This window comes from Dromiciops gliroides, chromosome 6 (assembly GCF_019393635.1).
Source record: "Dromiciops gliroides isolate mDroGli1 chromosome 6, mDroGli1.pri, whole genome shotgun sequence".
NCBI lineage: Eukaryota > Metazoa > Chordata > Mammalia > Microbiotheria > Microbiotheriidae > Dromiciops > Dromiciops gliroides.
Window position 1 is genome coordinate 152,601,769 of NC_057866.1, and position 17,605 is coordinate 152,619,373.

Below are 17,605 nucleotides of genomic sequence, written 5' to 3' on the forward strand. Positions count from 1 at the left end.
GCTGCTTCTGAAATGTTAGTCTTTTTTAGTCTTAAAGACAGCCATTGAAAACAAATTGGCTCTTTTATTTATGGTCCAGTTTTCAACACCAGAAATGTTTATTGTCCAGTAACACACAAAACATACTTTAAAATGGGTAAGGTAGGTGACTGCCATATATTTGTCTTCCTTACAGTTGTTGTACCTTTACAAAAAGACAGCATGCCCCAAAATGTGCAAGTCTCTATTGTTACACTTGATTTAGGTGGCTCCTTATCTAAACATCTAAATGTTCAGAATGACTTTGGGGGTTATCTGTAGGTTATAACACAGGAAAACAACAAATTTAGGAGGAGGGTCAAGTAGGAATCACGATCTCAGGAAGAAGTCAGTTAACCATCATGGAACCAAGAAAATGGATTTGTGTGGCTGTATTAGTGTAGGTGTTCAATTATTGTTTGAAGACAGTATGAGTCAGAGGAAGGGTCAGAATAAAGTCTAGGTCAAAGGATCATGGATTTTGAGCTGTAAGGAACCTCAGTACATCTAAACCATTTCTCTCATTTTATAGGCAATAAAATGGAGGCCAACAAAGTCACACAGGTGTAGCATGTTACACTGATAGACTTTGAACTCAAATCACAACCTAAGGATCTCTTCTACTCTACCACAATGCCTGTGAAGTTCAGTCCAACTCAGATTACTTGGGTTCAAATTCTGTCTTTGATACTTAGTAACCTCACTGAGCCTAAGTGTCTTCATCTGTAAAAAATGAAAGGTTTAAACTGGATGGTTTTGGGGTCCTTTCCAAAATCTGTGCCAAAAATCTGTGATGCTATAAAGTTTGAAAGCTTGCTTTGATTCAGAGGAAAGGTTAGAGTAACCTAAAAGAGATGTTAGCTCTGTGTTGATAGAGTATAATAAGGCAGTGGAGTAAAGTGGATAGTGTACTGTATAAGAAGTAAAGATCTGGGTTCAAATCCTGGCTGATACACTAGTTGTCACTTAACTACTCTCAGTCTCAGTTTACTCATCTAATGTTTTGCATGAGTGCACATGTTTAACTTATATTGAATTTTTTGAGAGGAGGGGTGGGGAGGGAGGAAGGAAGAGACTTTGGAACACAAAGTTTCTAAAATGTTGATGTCAGTTTACTCATCTATAGAATGGAGTTTAACGGTAACACTTCACAGGGTTGTTCAAGAGATAATATGTGAAGTGCTATGTAAATGTTTATTCTTGTTGTAAGAGCTAGAATCTTTGCAATTAGAATCTCATGCGCTTACCACTGAAATGTGTGGTTCATGTTAAGGTTCAGTAGCCATCTTCTTGTTCAACTGGAGAAATAACCCAGCCTAAAGCACTAGTGTGGCACACTCTAAGGGATAATTATAAAATTCAAATCAGTTCTACCCAGTCCAAAGCATTACCTTGGGAACTGCTTTTAGATGAAATAAGATTTATACAAAAGCAGTGTGGAAACTGTGCCTATACAAATATGGGGCCAACTTGAACTCTCCTTGAACAACTTTGATTGATAGAAGTATGAATTATCCAGCTGCCAAGTACCGCAGGCTCATTACTGGTCCTTTTTCCTCTTTCTATCTTGTGTGCCTCTTACCTTGGTTGTCTCATGTGTCATTGTTCCTCTGCCATTCCCACGGGTCTTAGGAATAAGTCAATATGGAGATCATCAATATTTTCTCTCCTGCTTTATCACTATTCACACAACATTAAAGCATTCTACTTGGTAGCAGAGATTACCAATAATCACAAGAAGCAAAGAAGAGAGAATTAAGTGCTATTGTGGGAGAGATATGTATGACACTTTCTAGATGGAAAGAGATTAGAAAATTGATGAGATGGGGCAGTTGTAGGGAGAATGTCTGCTGGAAATCATTCCACTATGAAACACTGATTGAGCATCTGACCTCCTAAATTTCATGGTAGTTTAAGAAGGCAGAGAAAGTAAGGAGAGGAACTGCTATTTTGACCAGTAGGAAAAACAAAAACTAGTTGACAATGGTCAAAATAAAAAGGGACCTAAAAATAGTTGTCATTTTGGAGTTTGTGAAATTTGAGTGAGGGGCAACTGGGCTTAGGCATATAACCCAGACTTTTTCTTTGTTTGGACCAGTTACAATTGCATAGACATTCAGGCAAAAGAAGGCAGCAGGGCTTGCACAGAGATTCCATAGTTGAAATGTGCAAAGGACATTTGTATAAAATGTACAAAAACTGAAAGGAGCCGTGGGGGGCAGGGGTCTAAGAATGGGGTCAGGCAGGTTAAATGCCAGATTGAACTGAGGTTAGCAAAAAGATGAAGGGGACCAAAAGGGCTCTTATTAACTATATAAATTAAAAAGTGGGGGGAAGGGGAGGGCACTAGATAGACCCAGTAGTGTAATTTTAACTAGATGTAGATGGTGCTTCTGTGCTCATTAAGGACTTAAAGTCCTTAGACTGGGACAAATTAAATCCCTAGGCTCTGGGAGACCTGGCAGATATGATTGAAGAGACTATTAGTCATCTTTTGGAAAATGGGAGAGAGATCTGAAAAATGGAAAGAAGACAACTGTCTGACCTTCCAAAGGAAAACAAATCCTGGAAACTATAGATAAACCTTTTTTTTTTTTTAACATCAAGTAAATATAATGTTAATCTCTAGCAAAGATCTCAATTTAGGTCACTTGTAGGCATTTAGAAAGGAAAGCAGGTGTAACTAAGAGAAAGCATTAAGACAAGCTCTTAATCCTTAAAATGAGGAATTGATTTAGACAGGAGTGCAGGGATTCTTAACCTTCTTTTGTGTCACAGACCCCTTGTGAAACCTATGGATCCCCTCTCCAAAAAATGTACAAAATAAAATGCATAGGATTACAAAGGAAACCAAAGATAAGTGAAAAAGACATAACTTTTTTACATTTAAGTTCAAAGGACCCCTGCCCCTTCCCTGCAATATATCCATGGATTCCAGGTTAAGAACCCTGGAGTAGGTGATCTCTATGGCTTTTCCAGCTCTAAATTGTCAAAGTCGTCACCTTGGGAGACTGAATACTTGTTCCAAAGACAGTTGCCATTTAAAAAAAAAACAACAAAATTTTAATATCCCTTGGACCTACCTTCAATGACCATTTGACCTCAAACAACAATACCAAGCTCACTCACTCACTTTATTCAATAAGCATTTATTAAGCACCTACTATGTACTAGGTACTATACAAGGTGCTGGGGTAACAAAGACAAAAAGGGACACAGTCCCTTCGAAGAGCTTACATTCTCCTGGGGAAAAAATAGCATATACTGTACATCATAAACACGAATTATACAGAGTAAATACAAAGCCATTTCTGGGAGGGGATGCTATGCAATCAAAATGAAGCCCACCTAACGGGTGGAGTTGTGGTGCCAGGGATTCCATGATTCAAAGGCAAGGAGAGAGTTTCAGGCATGTGTGACAAAACCCAAATTTTATCTCATTGGATCCTAACAGCCAACCTTGTCAAGTAGGTAACTTATAGGTATGATTATTCTAATTTTTATAGATGAAGAAATGAGGCCCAGAGGGGTTGAATGACTTGCCTATCATCACACAGTATCAGGTTTGATTGGAATCCAGATCTCTGACTCCCAACCCAAAGCTCTTTGTACCATCATGCCGGTGCTCCTTTCAATGCAATGCTGGAAGTGAATGAGACTATTACTTCAGGCTTTGTCTTTTATGAATTTTTTTTTTTGAGGGCATGGGGAAGTCAAAAGTTATTATTTAAGACATAACAGGTTTTTAGTTTTTTCTTGCTTTCTTAATAGGTGAGAGAGGGGAAAGATGGAGCGAGATAAATTTAGAACTAAAAATAAAATGGAATTTCACAATGTTATTCAAAGTTAAAATTTGGCAAAGATATTCAAAAGAATGTGTCCCAAGCTCTTAAAATTATTCCACATCATTTGTGGATGCCACAACTGATGTGGAACAAGGTTACTAATTATTATTTGTAAGAATTTTAGGAATAATGGAGTAAGTATAGCTTCCTATGGACTACTTTGGGATGACATTCATTTGTCTGTTATAAGTTCTAGCATATTTTTTTTAAACTATTTTGGTTTAGATGTTCCTTCTCCTAAATTCTGATTCTATTTGAGGTATCTCTCATAAATGACCTCTTATTTCATCACTTTTGTTACCAGCACATAATAGGCATCTAATAAATGTTTGTGGAACCAATTTTTTTTTTTTAAGTGAGGCAATTGGGGTTAAGTGACTTGCCCAGGGTCACACAGCTAGTAAGTATTAAGTGTCTGAGGCCAGATTTGAACTCAGGTCCTCCTGACTCCAGGGCTGGTGCTCTATCCACTGCGCCACCTAGCTGCCCTTTTTTTTGTTTTTTGTTTTTTTAGGGAACCAAATTTTAGAAAAGATAGATTTCACACACTTGTGATTGCCCCCAAAATGGAAGGATACCACAAGAGATCATGATTTCCCCATAAGTGAAGGTCTTCAAGCAGACCTGGATAATCACTTACTGTGGATGTTGTGGAGAATATTTCTGCTCAAGTTTGGGTAGTGCTCTTCCAGCTCTAAGAATCTACCCCTCAAATATGTAGATTCTTTCCCTCCAATTCAGTTAAATAAGTAACCTTGGCACCTTCCTTAGTATTAGGGGAAATGTGCTAGGCTCTTGGTATGACTGGCAAACTATGATTATACAAAAATGAAGTCACAGCCATCTTCTGCAGGAAAGAGTTCCATGTAAGAAAAGCCAGTTGATAACGATTAAATAAAGATGCTAGAATGGATAATAGAAAATGAACTCCAAGCAGAGGTTTGTCTCTGTCCTAGGATCTTATCCAAATTTGAGTTGAGGCTAATTATTCAGTTCTGGTTTGGGCATCAGTTGGATTTTGCATTATTTTCTGCATATTCTTTCTGGTATCTATTGTTGTAATTCATAGAATAGGGCTCCAGTTTCTGTACAAGTAGTATATTTTGGTATAACTTTACTTTCAATGTTAAAATACTGAAAAGGGGAAAAACACCTCACAAGACCCCATGTGAAGGAGCAGTGATTTTTGTTAGCATGCAGAATTACTCATGTGTAAAACTTTTTTCCATGCAGGCAATCAATAGCCTTACTGAAGAAGTCCAAAGGAATTGTTGGAGACACATAGTTTATGTAACTTCACCCAGGTTCAATAAGTAATAAGTGTCTAAGAAGTTCAGCCATATCTACTCTGCTATCCCTGAACCATAGATCATGAAAAGTGGTATGGGAGTGGTTTGTACACCAACACCTTCATTTCACGGAACCCTTAGGGTTTGAGGTGACTTGAAGGTCATATGCAGTGGCAGAGCTAGGGATATATCTAAGGTTAGGAAGCCTCTATAATTGATTTGTCTGGGCTTAAGGAAATACACCCCTCTCTAAAACATTATAGGTAGCATTAATAATGCTGTGGTTCCAGCATAAACTCAGTAGCTTTGATTTAACAGGTTCAGTAGAGCAAAGTTCAAATAAAGATAAATTTCAGCAAACAATATATACTGTTGGCTGCAACTTAGGATCTCTGTGTACCTATAATTGATGGCTGGATATTTAAGCTGCTTTTACTTATCAAAGAACTATTAACTAGGATAACCCACTGTATGTAAAATCCCATGGAATCTGGCTTTCTTCCCTAGACCTGGAAAATCCAAATCCATCCTCATTTTCTCCATCCCTCTTCTGCAGTCGATCACTATGTTGGTAATTCAGTCTCGGATATTTTGAGCTTAAGGTGCCAAGAGGAGATTTAAGTGAAAATGTTTAGCAAATGATTGGAAATGTGCTATTATAAGGATCAGGAAAGAGGTCTGGGGCGAATATAAAAACTTTGGGCTTTAGGGGGGGAAATATGGAAGTGAAAAAAAGCTAGCATGGAAAGGCATAAAGATAGCTAAGAAATAAGAGCCACTAATACAAGAGGAAGAGTCAGATAGAAGAGCCAGTTAGTGTTAAGGCTGAAGCCAAGAAAGGAGTTGGAAAGTTGGGTGGTTAATTGCAGTTCAGACAGAGTAGAAACTCAGAAAAGAGGCCATTCATTGTATTTAGTGATTAACAGATCTGAGAGGCATAGTATCAAAAGCAATGGAGGTGATAATCCTGGTCACAGTATATCTAAAGTTGTGTCTTTGTGGGGACGGCTAGGTGGCACAGTGGATAGAGCATTGGCCCTGGATTCAGGAGAACCTGAGTTCAAATCCAGCCTCAGACACTCGACACTTACCTAGTTATATGACCCTGGGCAAGTCACTTAACCCTCATTGCCCCTCGCAAAACAAAACAAAACAAAACAAAAACCCAATAATAATAAATAAAGTGTCTTCGGTTCTGGGTGGGTGGCATTTTGGGGACTTTGGCAAACAGAAGCTAATTTGACATTCAAAATTAAGAGAACTGGAAACCATTATCAATTGAAGGGACTCTCCTCCCTCCCTCCCCCAGATGACACACCTGTTTCAAGTAACACAAAGACTAATATTAAGGGGGCATAGGATTGTTCTCTTTGACTACAGAAAACAGGACTAGGAAAAGTAGAGGAGGTGCAAAGACAAAGATGTCAACTGAGGGGGAACTTCCTAGAAATTGGTGGTAAGTTTTTCAAGTTTGTTGGAAATGTAGCAGGGACCTCTATTTACTTATGAATTGGATTAGATGATCTGAGGTCCCTCTTCCAATTCTTATTGTGATTCTTGGCACACTCCTTCCATGCTTTCTGTGCAATTGTTTTCCCCTGGTGGTTCTACTTCCAATGTGCTGCTACCCACCCTCTCTTCCTTCTTCCACTCCATGCTAAAGATATTCACAAAGACTCAAGTCAGCCATTGCTTTTTTCCTTCTACCTAAACTTCTGTAGAGCCTGTCCATTGTTCAGGGCCTCAATGTGGGTGACTTCCCCCCATCTCTATGACTACTCTCTCATTAAAACTATTTGTCCCAAATACCCAAGAGCCTATGGTAAGCATGTCTACTTTGGTCTCATTTTCATCTCACAAAACACCTAAAACCAAATCAAATGTGTATTTTTTGAAATCAGTTTCTATTCCCAACTTGCCTATAACTGAGGCTTGAAACCCAGAAAGTAATTTTCCTTTCTACTTCCTCTCCCACAACAGGTCAGTTACCATGTCTGGTTCAGTTTCACTTTTTTCCATTCTTAGCCATTACATCACAGTTGGATTATCCCCACACCCAGTTACTCTTATTTCCCCCCATACCCCATACCCCATCCATCTAAGTGAGACAGATTAATCTTCTTAAAACATATCACATCATTGACCACTCAGAGAACCTTGAATAAGTCATTTCTTACCCTGCCTAATCAACTGAATAACCAAATACCTTATGCAATAAAAATTAAAATTTACACGTACACAATGCTTCATAGTTACAAAATTCCTTTAATATAGTCACATTTGATCTACAACCACTCTGTGAGAAAACAGATTCAGGGAGGCTAAACTTTGCCTAAAGTCACACAGCTTCTAAGTGATTTGATTCTAGGCCTATCTCCAATGTTTTTTGGCACTACCTAACAGCATTTACCAGTCTGGGCTCACCCTAACCATCCTAAAGTGTATTTCCTACTCCTCCACAGTCGGCTGAGCTCCTGGTGCTTGGAACACATTATGCTAATTCCTGCCTCTGTGATTCTCTCTTTTCTGTTGACTGCCTTTGGTAAAGTTCTACTGTCCCTCCTTTCTCCCTGCTGCCCCCCCACCCCCAAGGAATTTCTACCCATCCTCTAAGGTACAGCTTAAGTTATACTTCCTCTAAGAAACCTGCCTTGTGAAATCAGTAACGGCTTTTCCTCCTTTTGACCTAGCACTGGACCTCTGTCTTATTTTATCTGATGTCGTGTGTCATAGCCCCTGTACCTTCAAGTGTTATCTCACTCAGTACTAGCAGAGCAGTAGTCTATATAGACAGGAGATACTTAGTAATGTTTAAGTTTAACTGACCTCACTTCCCTTATCGAGATTACAATTCTTCCCTTCTCCAGACTTTTATGGCATTTATAATCTATCTCGCACAATTTCAGTTGTTAGTCATATTTCCCAAAGTATACGGTAAGCTTCTTGAGGACAAGAAATATTCTGACACTTACATGCCCCACCACAGGCATACGGTAGGCACTGAAATACTGCTATGTTGATAACCGTATCTGACAAGGATTTTATTCAGGTTAGGATACTAGTGACTCCTTATTTTGATTCTGTCGTTTCCTTGGTTCCAGTTAGAATGACTTACATCTCACCTAATCCTAACATTTACCCTTCCTAAGTACTAAAAATTCCTGTTTGCAAAATGCTGTTTGTGTTGAGAATACAATGACAGTGGTTCTGCTGAATTGTTTTCTAAATGATAGGGTTAGAAATCTCACGTTGGCCTAGATGTCCTCCCCTTAGTATGCCAATCTTTAGTCTTGTTTTATACATAAGTAACCCATTGGAGACAATGTTAAGGAGAGAAGAAAACAGAGCCAAGATAGTAGTAACTAACTCTAGAGGAATACCGATGCCTGCTTAGTGCCTTTCCTACTTCTTCAGAAACACTATGAATTTTACTTCCCTATAGCTCTCTCTTTCTCTAGATAGATCTATGTCAAATCGGCTTTTTCCAAGTTGAAATTCCATTTTGCAAAGTGATCACTTACAGGAAGGACATTGTGAGCCTCTGGTTCCCAGCCTCCTAGAAGGTTCAGTACTTCATTTTTTATTTCTTATGCCAATATGGCATCTTAATGCTGAAGTCATGCTCTAATATTATTAGTCTTTTTTTAAAACACTGGAATAGAAATCAGAAGCTCAAATTATAATGCTGTGTTTCTTAAACTTTTAAAGCCTAACAACTGTGGATAACAATACCTATCCTGCCTATCTCACTTGGTTATTGTGAAGATCAAATAAGATAATGTCTGTAGAAACCATGCTATACACTGGAGAGCACCACACATGTGTAAGATATTTATACAAAGAAATAGCGCTATCAACAGCTTATTAAACCTGTGAATTCTTCCTTCCCTCACTTAACTCCCAAAATGGAATTAAAACAGAACCAAGTGTCTTTGTATCTTTTGACAGTCACATCACTGCTATCCTTGCTTAAACGACAACACATTGTAAAGGCGGGTAGATTTTTAGTTTGACTCGTTCTACCTTGATGAAGTAGTTTTTGAGCAAATGCGTAATTAGGAAAGATTAAAAACATCTCTATCAGCATATACAACCACTTTTAGATTCAGAACTAGTCACATTTACTGATTTTTTAAAAACTTAATCCCACCTTTAATATGATGTGTTGTCATTTTTAAAACACTGGAATTCAAACTTCATTAACATTAAGATCATAAAGAAATGGAATGGCAAAAGCATAGCTAATACCTGCTGAATTCATAGCTAATAGAAATGGAGGCAAAATCTCTAGGTAAGACCAAGAGTTTCTATTGCAGATGGCAAAGAATTAACTTTTTTTAAAAACCAGTTTCTATTATCTGCCAGGCAGAGTTTTGTAACAATGTACATCATAGAGCAGATGCCACAGTAACCATAATTACCTCTAAACATCAAAAATATCGCCAGAGACCAAACAAAGCACAAAATAAATTTCATTTCTATATTTCAGTAAAACCTACGTGAATACACTTTGAAACAAGAGTACAACAAAATATAGTATACTTCAAATGTTGAATATACAAACTATTATAGTTCAATTCTGAACACTGGTACTTTCCCTCCTTTAAGTTGAACTAACAAAAAAAAAAGAAAGAAAGAAAGAAAAGAGAAGAAAAGAAAGAAATACAGGTTTAAAACTACCTGACAAAAATTCATGCTGAGCGTGAACTTTCTAGTGAAAGAGTAGAGCTGAGACTGAAATGTATGCACAGATGCCAAGGCTGGGTGAGCGGCACAGGCATGTGTCAGCAAAGGCCAAAGCCAGCTGCTACTATGTCCACAATTAAGAAAGCGACAGACTTAAAACTACCATACAAAATATGTTACATGTAAATTCTATAACAATACTGTGCTAGGTACAAGATTTTTAAAATTTTTCTTTTAATAAAAAAAGCTTTACACAAACAAGCCATTAGCTTATTTCAAGAAAGAAAAACTGAAAATCAGTCTAAGGCTTTTGTTTTAAATCAGCGTAAGCTATATGATACAAAAATTCCACTAGGTCTCTCTTTTCTCTGTTGTCCTCTTTCAGAAGCTTTTGGATCCATTCTTCAATTCACATTCTAAAATACCTATATTAGCAGAGTCTTCACATAGCACCAGTTAAGTGAGTACTGTGTTTGCACAGTAATAATTGCTGGTATGCATAAAAAATGCATCAGAAATTTGCTATTTGTAACAATGAGACCATCCTTCCCTATCCCCCCTCCCCTAACCTAAGAGATCACCTCTTACAGAATTATTTTAGTGTTCCAAGTCTTAGTGTAACTTCATAATGTAGTGAACTGCTTGGTCCCTTTTTCAATCCTTTTTCATATCCATGTTAACATTTTCTTATTGTAAGAGGCAGTTTTCTGTCAGCATCTCAATGTGTAGTTCATTTCCCACTTAAACATGGGATAAAGGTAATTTATTTCCAGTAAGTCTCTGATTGCTTTCTTATATGCATTAAAAAAGTTGTACAGTCTCCATAAATGTTCTTGATGATGTCCCGACCCCGTCTGTGTTTCATCAGCCAGGCAGTCTGGAGCTGCCTCACTTCTCACACGTCACCGTGCCTTCTGGTCTCACTGTTAGTGGAAGAGCAATGGTAGAGGGAGCACTGACCACCACCACATGGGTCACAGCCTTGCTTCCATCTGCTGGCTTCTCTTCCTGTACCAGCTGCAAAGTCTTCACTTCAGGCTCCTGCTTTACAACCACCGCATCTGACTTAACCTCTGGCCCTTTTATCACTGCACTGATGACTCGAGGGGGCGTGTGGCCTGACGCCTGCTGTGCAGGCACTGAGAGTCTCATTACAGGTGTCCCATGGGCTATGGACACTGGGGTGAGTGCTCTCACAGCCAGCGGGGTCCCAACTATATTAATGCTTCCTGACCCAGTTAGACTTGATTTTGTCTGCAACTGACATTGTGTGAGTTGTGTAGCTGGGATAGTGATGATTTTGGCAGGCTGCATTGTGATTTTGTCTCCATTTTCGGTAGATGCTGGCATCACTGTAGGGATTGTCTGAATTACAACCTTTGGAGTGGTTGCTGTTGTGGGGCTGGTGCTGGTTATTAATGATGAGCCTGCATTGACTGACTGAACTGCCACTGTTGAAATTTTCTGTCCCAAAGAGGTCATAACAACAGGCACTTGCATTGCCACACGAACTGTCCTGTTGAATCAAAAAAAAAAAAGAGAGAGAGAGAGAAAACTTACTAACATGTCTCAAAAAGGCAGGGGGTGGGAGCAGACTGGCAAAAATAAGTACTTATGTTAAGAGAAAAAAAACCTGCCCTCAAATCCCCTAAGTTTATTTTCTGATAATTCCTACAATCTGAAATAAAATAACTGGTTTCTCTCTTACTTTACCTTGTGAACACTGTAACTGTAAAGAAGCCACCTAAATTTCAGCCCACTTTCTTACTAAATATCAAACATGAGAAACAAAAAAGAGGCTAAAATAATAGTTAAATATATAAACCAATTCATTAGCTAAGAAACATCTGTTAAAAGTAAAACCAAAAAAAATTTTTAATTTTTTTTCTCTTTCTTTCTTTCTTTTTTTTTTTTAGTGAGGCAATGGGGGTTAAGTGACTTGCCCAGGGTCACACAGCTAGTAAGTGTTAAGTGTCTGAGGCCAGATTTGAACTCAGGTACTCCTGACTCCAGGGCTGGTGCTCTATCCACTGCGCCACCTAGCTGCTCCTTTAATTTAAGTTTTTTTAAAAAGTAAACCCAAATTTGTGCGATGGGTATTCTCAAGGTAAGAGAGTGACAAGAGAGAGAAAATGGGGACAGCACTTACCTTGGGGCAGTTGTTGCTGAAACAGAGGTGGTGCTGGAAGGAGATCTCGAAGAAGCTTCATGCCCAGGGGAGGCGATGTTCACAACTCGGGCTACAGCTTTCTCAGCTCTGCTACAGTTTAAAGGAGATGAGTTCTTTCCCCGCACAGAAGCTGCTGCTTTCAGGAGGTTTTCGGCAGTTAACGAAACTCGTTCCAATGACTTTTCATCAGTGGTTGCTGTTAAGTCTTCATTACAAGTGTCACTTTTGTCATCATCTATGACAACTATATTTTTTGGCATCTCCTTGAATTGATACACAAGCCTCTGACCTTCTACCTTTGCAAGAATCCCCCTTTGGTAGTAGTATCTGGAAAAATAAAACACCAGATGAGATGATTTTATTATATATTTCATATAACACTTTTGTGCTAATACACACACATATAGATATATACAACTATGTTTATATTTCATGCTCTTTAATACATAGAGGATTTATTATACACTGGGATTAATTACACTATCAAACTGGTTCTGTTCAGAAGCACTCCTATACCAAGACAGTAATGGGTTTCATTTTGGGGTCCTTTCAAACTCCACTGTTTCAGCCTGAGCACCATGTGTCTGGATGGTTCCCCCTCCCTCCATCTCTACATATCACCTTGAATAGGTGTAAAAGGCCCAGGAAAATAAAAAGGAGGGTTGAGGGGAGGGAGTAAGGAGGTGTCACTCTTTGGACTCCCCACTCCACAATTTTTCCCCATAATTGGGAAAACTAAAAAATGTATGGTTGTACATTATTTGATTTATAGAAATTACAAATAAATTTTTTCAGATAAGGTGTCCATGTATTAACCTGGCCTTTACTTCCCCCAAATTACTTTAAAAATATGCAATTGCATACTTTTGAAGTACTCAAATAGCAAGCTTTTCATTAAAAAGTTATCTACAGTGTCCAGTTGTTCCAACTCCTATATAATGAGGAAAAGCAGTACAGTACAACTCCCAAATTGCAAAAGCAAGATGAACTTCTGCCTCCAGGGATGCTGCCATTTTCACAAGAGAAAGAAGGGTTCACTGCCTTCTTTGCTTGTGGCCTGTGTTGACTTTGGATCTAGCAGGTGGTGGGTAGGTTCCTGTCCTCCTGCCTAGGCCTCAAAGGACTGGGAGTGGAGTGGAGTGGATACTGGCAGTAGCATTCATTAATTCCTGTAGAGATCAGAAACAAGGAGCTTATTGCCCTGCTTGCTCAAAAAGCTCAGGACAGAGAAGAATAAGAACAAATCTAAAGGTCTTAAGAGTCAGAAAGAACTTGGTACTTGACTCCTTTGAGCCCTGTGACTGAGATCCACAAAAGAAGATGTCAAGTGTTTACAATAAGAATAAACTCGCTAGCTGGCCGCATATTTTCACAAACTTTATGCATTAGATTCCTACTATTCTAACAAATCATCTACTCAACCCCTTGGCAGTGAAATCTAGCACACAGGGCTAGGCCCTGTTTCAACTGAACTCAGAGGACCATGTCTAAGACCGACAGCTATGGCATATACACACAACCTTCCTGCTCATGTGTAAACTAACAGCTTAGCAATATTTCTATTCTCCCTGGTGTCACCCTCCTTATCCCAACCTGGACCCCTGCAAAATGATTAGACCAGCTGATAAGTATATGGAAGGAAACATTTCTATACTTCAAAAAAATATTCTCAAAAAACAAAACAAAAACATGATTTTCAAATGAAATGGACATTTCCAAATACTTAAAGTTTCTGGACAAAATGTCCAGAAAGTCTTTAAAAGTAAATTCAAATAAATTATTTTGTAGTTAAAAAAAAAAAGTAAATTCAATTAGAAATTCAAGTATGTCACTCTTCTCTGAGATAAGCATTTTAAAATGGAAAACAATTTTGTGAACAAATCAAGTTACATCAATGCAAACACCCTACCACTATCATTGCCTGTTTTCCCACTGCTTAAAAATTCCTGTTAATGTTACATCCTCTCTTCTTAGGTTCACCAAAAAAACACGTACGATAATGTAATATTACTGATGTTAAAAGGAGACACTTGCATTGAAAAGTGAGCATGCTTTCCAAAGTGAGTTAACATTTGTTTGATATTGTTGACTTAAACTCTCCAATCACTGAGATTTCCTTTTTTTAACAAGTGTTTTATTCTATAGCTACTGAACAAAGGGAACACTGCTTCTCTTTTCATTTCTGTCCAGCAATTCAGAGGGTTTGTATGGTTTTTGTTTGTATGTCTGTATGGTTGTTTTTACCTCAGGGCCCTTCCCATAGTTTCATAGTTCATGTCCGGTTTGTTCTTGTGCTTTCCCCAGAGCTTGGATACAGCTTTGGAATCCACAAGCTTGAATATCCCCTTTTCTCTCTGTGTCCACTTAATATATCGAGGACAGGTATTTTTGTCCTGAAGGAGATCTAAAAGGAACTCCCACAAATATGTTGTGTTACCTTTAAAAACAAACACAAAAGCATTTGAGGCATGTATTCGCTTTGAATGTCAAAATGATGACTCACTGGGTCAAATACTATGCAACATTATTACTTAATTTTTGTATTGAAGCAACAAAAGAATGAACATACAGCAAAATTCCATTATGAAGCCCATCACTGCACACTGGTTTATATTTACTTCCTGATATCAGCAATTTAATTAGTTAAAAGTCTTAAATTCTATATTTGTCTCAAATCTATACTTTTATCAATCTAGGAAAACTTCTTTTGTAATGCAGATAAGCATCTGATAGTCTGGGCCCTTGTAGCCACAGTATTATATGTTAGAGGAAGGACTTCAATCCAGGTCTTTTTTACCTCAAGACGGGCCCTGCCATCCATTTCACCATGGTGCCTCTAGAATTCAATACTGTACATAGTCAAGTCCATTCACTATACAAAGGGAGACTTACCACAACTCTCAACACAATGGAAGTGTCTATAATGGCTTATTTAAATGTGGGGCTCAAGTAGCATGACAGTAGGAAAAAATCCTGCAGCATCTGGAGTCAGGTGACCTGGGTTCAAATCTTGGTTCTGCTTACTTCCAGTATGACCTTGGGCAAGTTACTTAAACTGTCAGGGATTTAGTTTCCTCATCTGTAGAATGAGACTGGACTGGACAGCTAGTCCAATAGAGCTCTAAAGTCCATGGTCCTATGGAAGCCAAAGTCCAAATTATTCTCATCCACACTTACGTTCACTTCTGCCAGCCTTCAATTTTGCAGAGATAAGCAAGCATGTTAACAAAATTAGAGAAGTTCCAGCTCACTCTTAAAGTATTGGATACATACTTTTAATGCCCATACATGAATAAGAGAAGACCTACCTCTTGTGTGGAGCAATACTCTCTATCAATTATCAATTCCCTCTACCCACCAATGCAAAGAAGGCCAGGGGGAAAAAAAAAAAAAAAAGAAGGTGGCCAGGGAAAAGTCTTCTAGACAAGCAGCTGCCAGTCCAAAAGCGGCTTCAAAGTGTGCTGGAAATCCTCCAGGAGAGTGGGGCTACACAGCTCCTGAAAGCTACCACGGTATGCAAACCATTCAATTACTGTAGTACTGGGAGGAAAAGCAGATGGTAGCTACAAATTCTTTCACGGAGCACAAGCCAAATTACAATATTTCATGGAATTGTAAGAACTTGGATAAGGCAAAGATTCCCTCATCTAAGCCCTGTCACTTAGAGGATGGATAAGCTAAAAGGGGCAGGGATCTGTCTCAGGTCACACACCCAGCAAGTAATGGGTTGACTAAAAGCCAGCACTCCTGGCTCTCCCCAACAGTGCTTTGTATATTCAGAACCTTGTACATTATGGGCACTTAAAACCATTTGTGGAATTGTATCATTCTGCTTCTTACACCCTTCACTGTCATACCCTTCATTTCTTCTTCTATGAGATGGGGTGGTTGGACTTAAAATTCTAGAACTTTACAAGGAGGAATCAGAAATACTAAGAAATAATATGGAAATGTTAAAAAGCATTCAACTAATTTTAATCTCAAAGTCTGCACTAGTTTGCTACTATTTTTTAAATTGCAGAAAAAAATAATGAGACCAACAAATATTCAGTAAGTTGCGAGTCATTCTCATTCATCCACATAGTACGTGATTATTATGTGCAATGCTTAAGTGCTACAGGCCATAATAAGAAATATGAGAGGCAGCTCCCTTACCCCAAGAAGTTAGAAATACAAGAGGGGAAATAACAAACATGTGGAACATAAATAATTATGTTTACAGAAAATGTTACATAAATGCTGCATAAAATATCAGAAGGACAAAGATATTCAAGCTGTCAGTGGCAGAAGATAGAAAAGCAGAATGACAAATAATTCATTTTAATTTGTTACAAGTGTAAAAAAGTAACTGTTTGCTGTTGATCTCTGATTCCTTTCTATAACTTGACAGCAATTTGTAGTCCTTCAGGCTGCGATGGACTCATGCAAAATGGATTTTGTTCTGACTCCCAGGAAGTCCATATTTGTTGTTTGCACTAGAATTCTTTCATTTTGCTTGAAACGGTTACATTTTAGACCCCTTCTTGTTATACTGGAGTGTGCTGTAATGGGATTTGACCTGTATGCACCAGAGTACATTAACTATAAATGGTTATAATCCGTACAAGTTACCTGTTTTGAGCATAATATAAATAATTCAAAGATGAGCTTATCAACTGACATTAGAAAGCCAAGTGCAATTCTAATCTAGCAATATCCAAATTAAAACATTTGGTTATGCCTACTGAGCATTTCAAAGGGAGTTACCTCATACATCAAGGCCTATATGCAAACAGGTCCACTTATAAGGTAGAGCCAGTCCACCTGAAGTTGGTGGGCGGGAGCCTTCCAAGGGCAGAGAAATTTAGTGTGGGAAGCTTCAATACAAATAATGAAGTTAAACTTCAGTTTTAAAAACAATTGAGATTTAAAAGTCTATATAATTTTGTCTTTCAACTAGATGGCATTTAAAAATACATTTCATTATTAAATCGACACTGAATTTTAACTCAAGGTTCAACTATTTTAAAGCTCGGGAATCAAGCTGCAACTACCAATCTGCAAACAGAACTATCCATAACTCTCAAAAAGGCAAAGTTTTAATTTCAAGTTTTTTCCCTGCTAGTAACCCCTACTGCTGGGAAGGATGGTAGACTGCTTGAAGATCAGCAGTTCTAAGCTATATTGCAAAAAGCCAAGTAGGTATCCAATCTAAGTTCAGCACCAATATGTTGAACCCTGAGAACAGGGGGCCACCAGGCTACTCTAGAAGGGGGTGAATGGGCCCAGATCAGGAATGGAACAGGTTAAAATTCTCATACCAATTAACAAGAGGATCAGGGGCATAAGTGTAGCCTGGGAGAACCAGTCTCCCCTCCAAAAATGTTTTCCCTCTGTTATGAGAATCTTCCCAATAATAATATATAAAATAAAATAGCTTCAATTATCCATGGTGCTGATTTTGGGATGCTGAAATTACTTCAGGAAGGCAAGGAAATAAAAGAAAAATTAAAACTCCCTAGATGAGCCTCAATCTGGATTGTTGGTTTCTAAAAAATTTATTTAGCTAAATGCCCAATTTCTCAAAATGATTACATATTTCATCTAATTTCCATTCA

At 38.2% G+C, this 17,605-nt stretch overlaps 1 protein-coding gene across 8 annotated transcripts in view; it reads right to left on the reverse strand.

The window, feature by feature from the left end:
- Positions 1–9,616: 9,616 nt before the first annotated feature.
- The window catches only part of ELF2 (E74 like ETS transcription factor 2), a 92,425-nt gene continuing 84,436 nt past the window's right edge, over positions 9,617–17,605 (reverse strand). For all 8 annotated transcript variants that reach the window (XM_043970415.1, XM_043970422.1, XM_043970417.1 and 5 more), the window contains 3 exons: positions 14,253–14,445; positions 11,988–12,335; positions 9,617–11,354 (listed from right to left, as the gene is read on the reverse strand). In XM_043970415.1, coding sequence (XP_043826350.1) covers positions 10,727–11,354; positions 11,988–12,335; positions 14,253–14,445 — 1,169 coding nt within the window. In that variant the 3' untranslated portion in view covers positions 9,617–10,726. The remainder of the gene's footprint in view (positions 11,355–11,987; positions 12,336–14,252; positions 14,446–17,605) is intronic.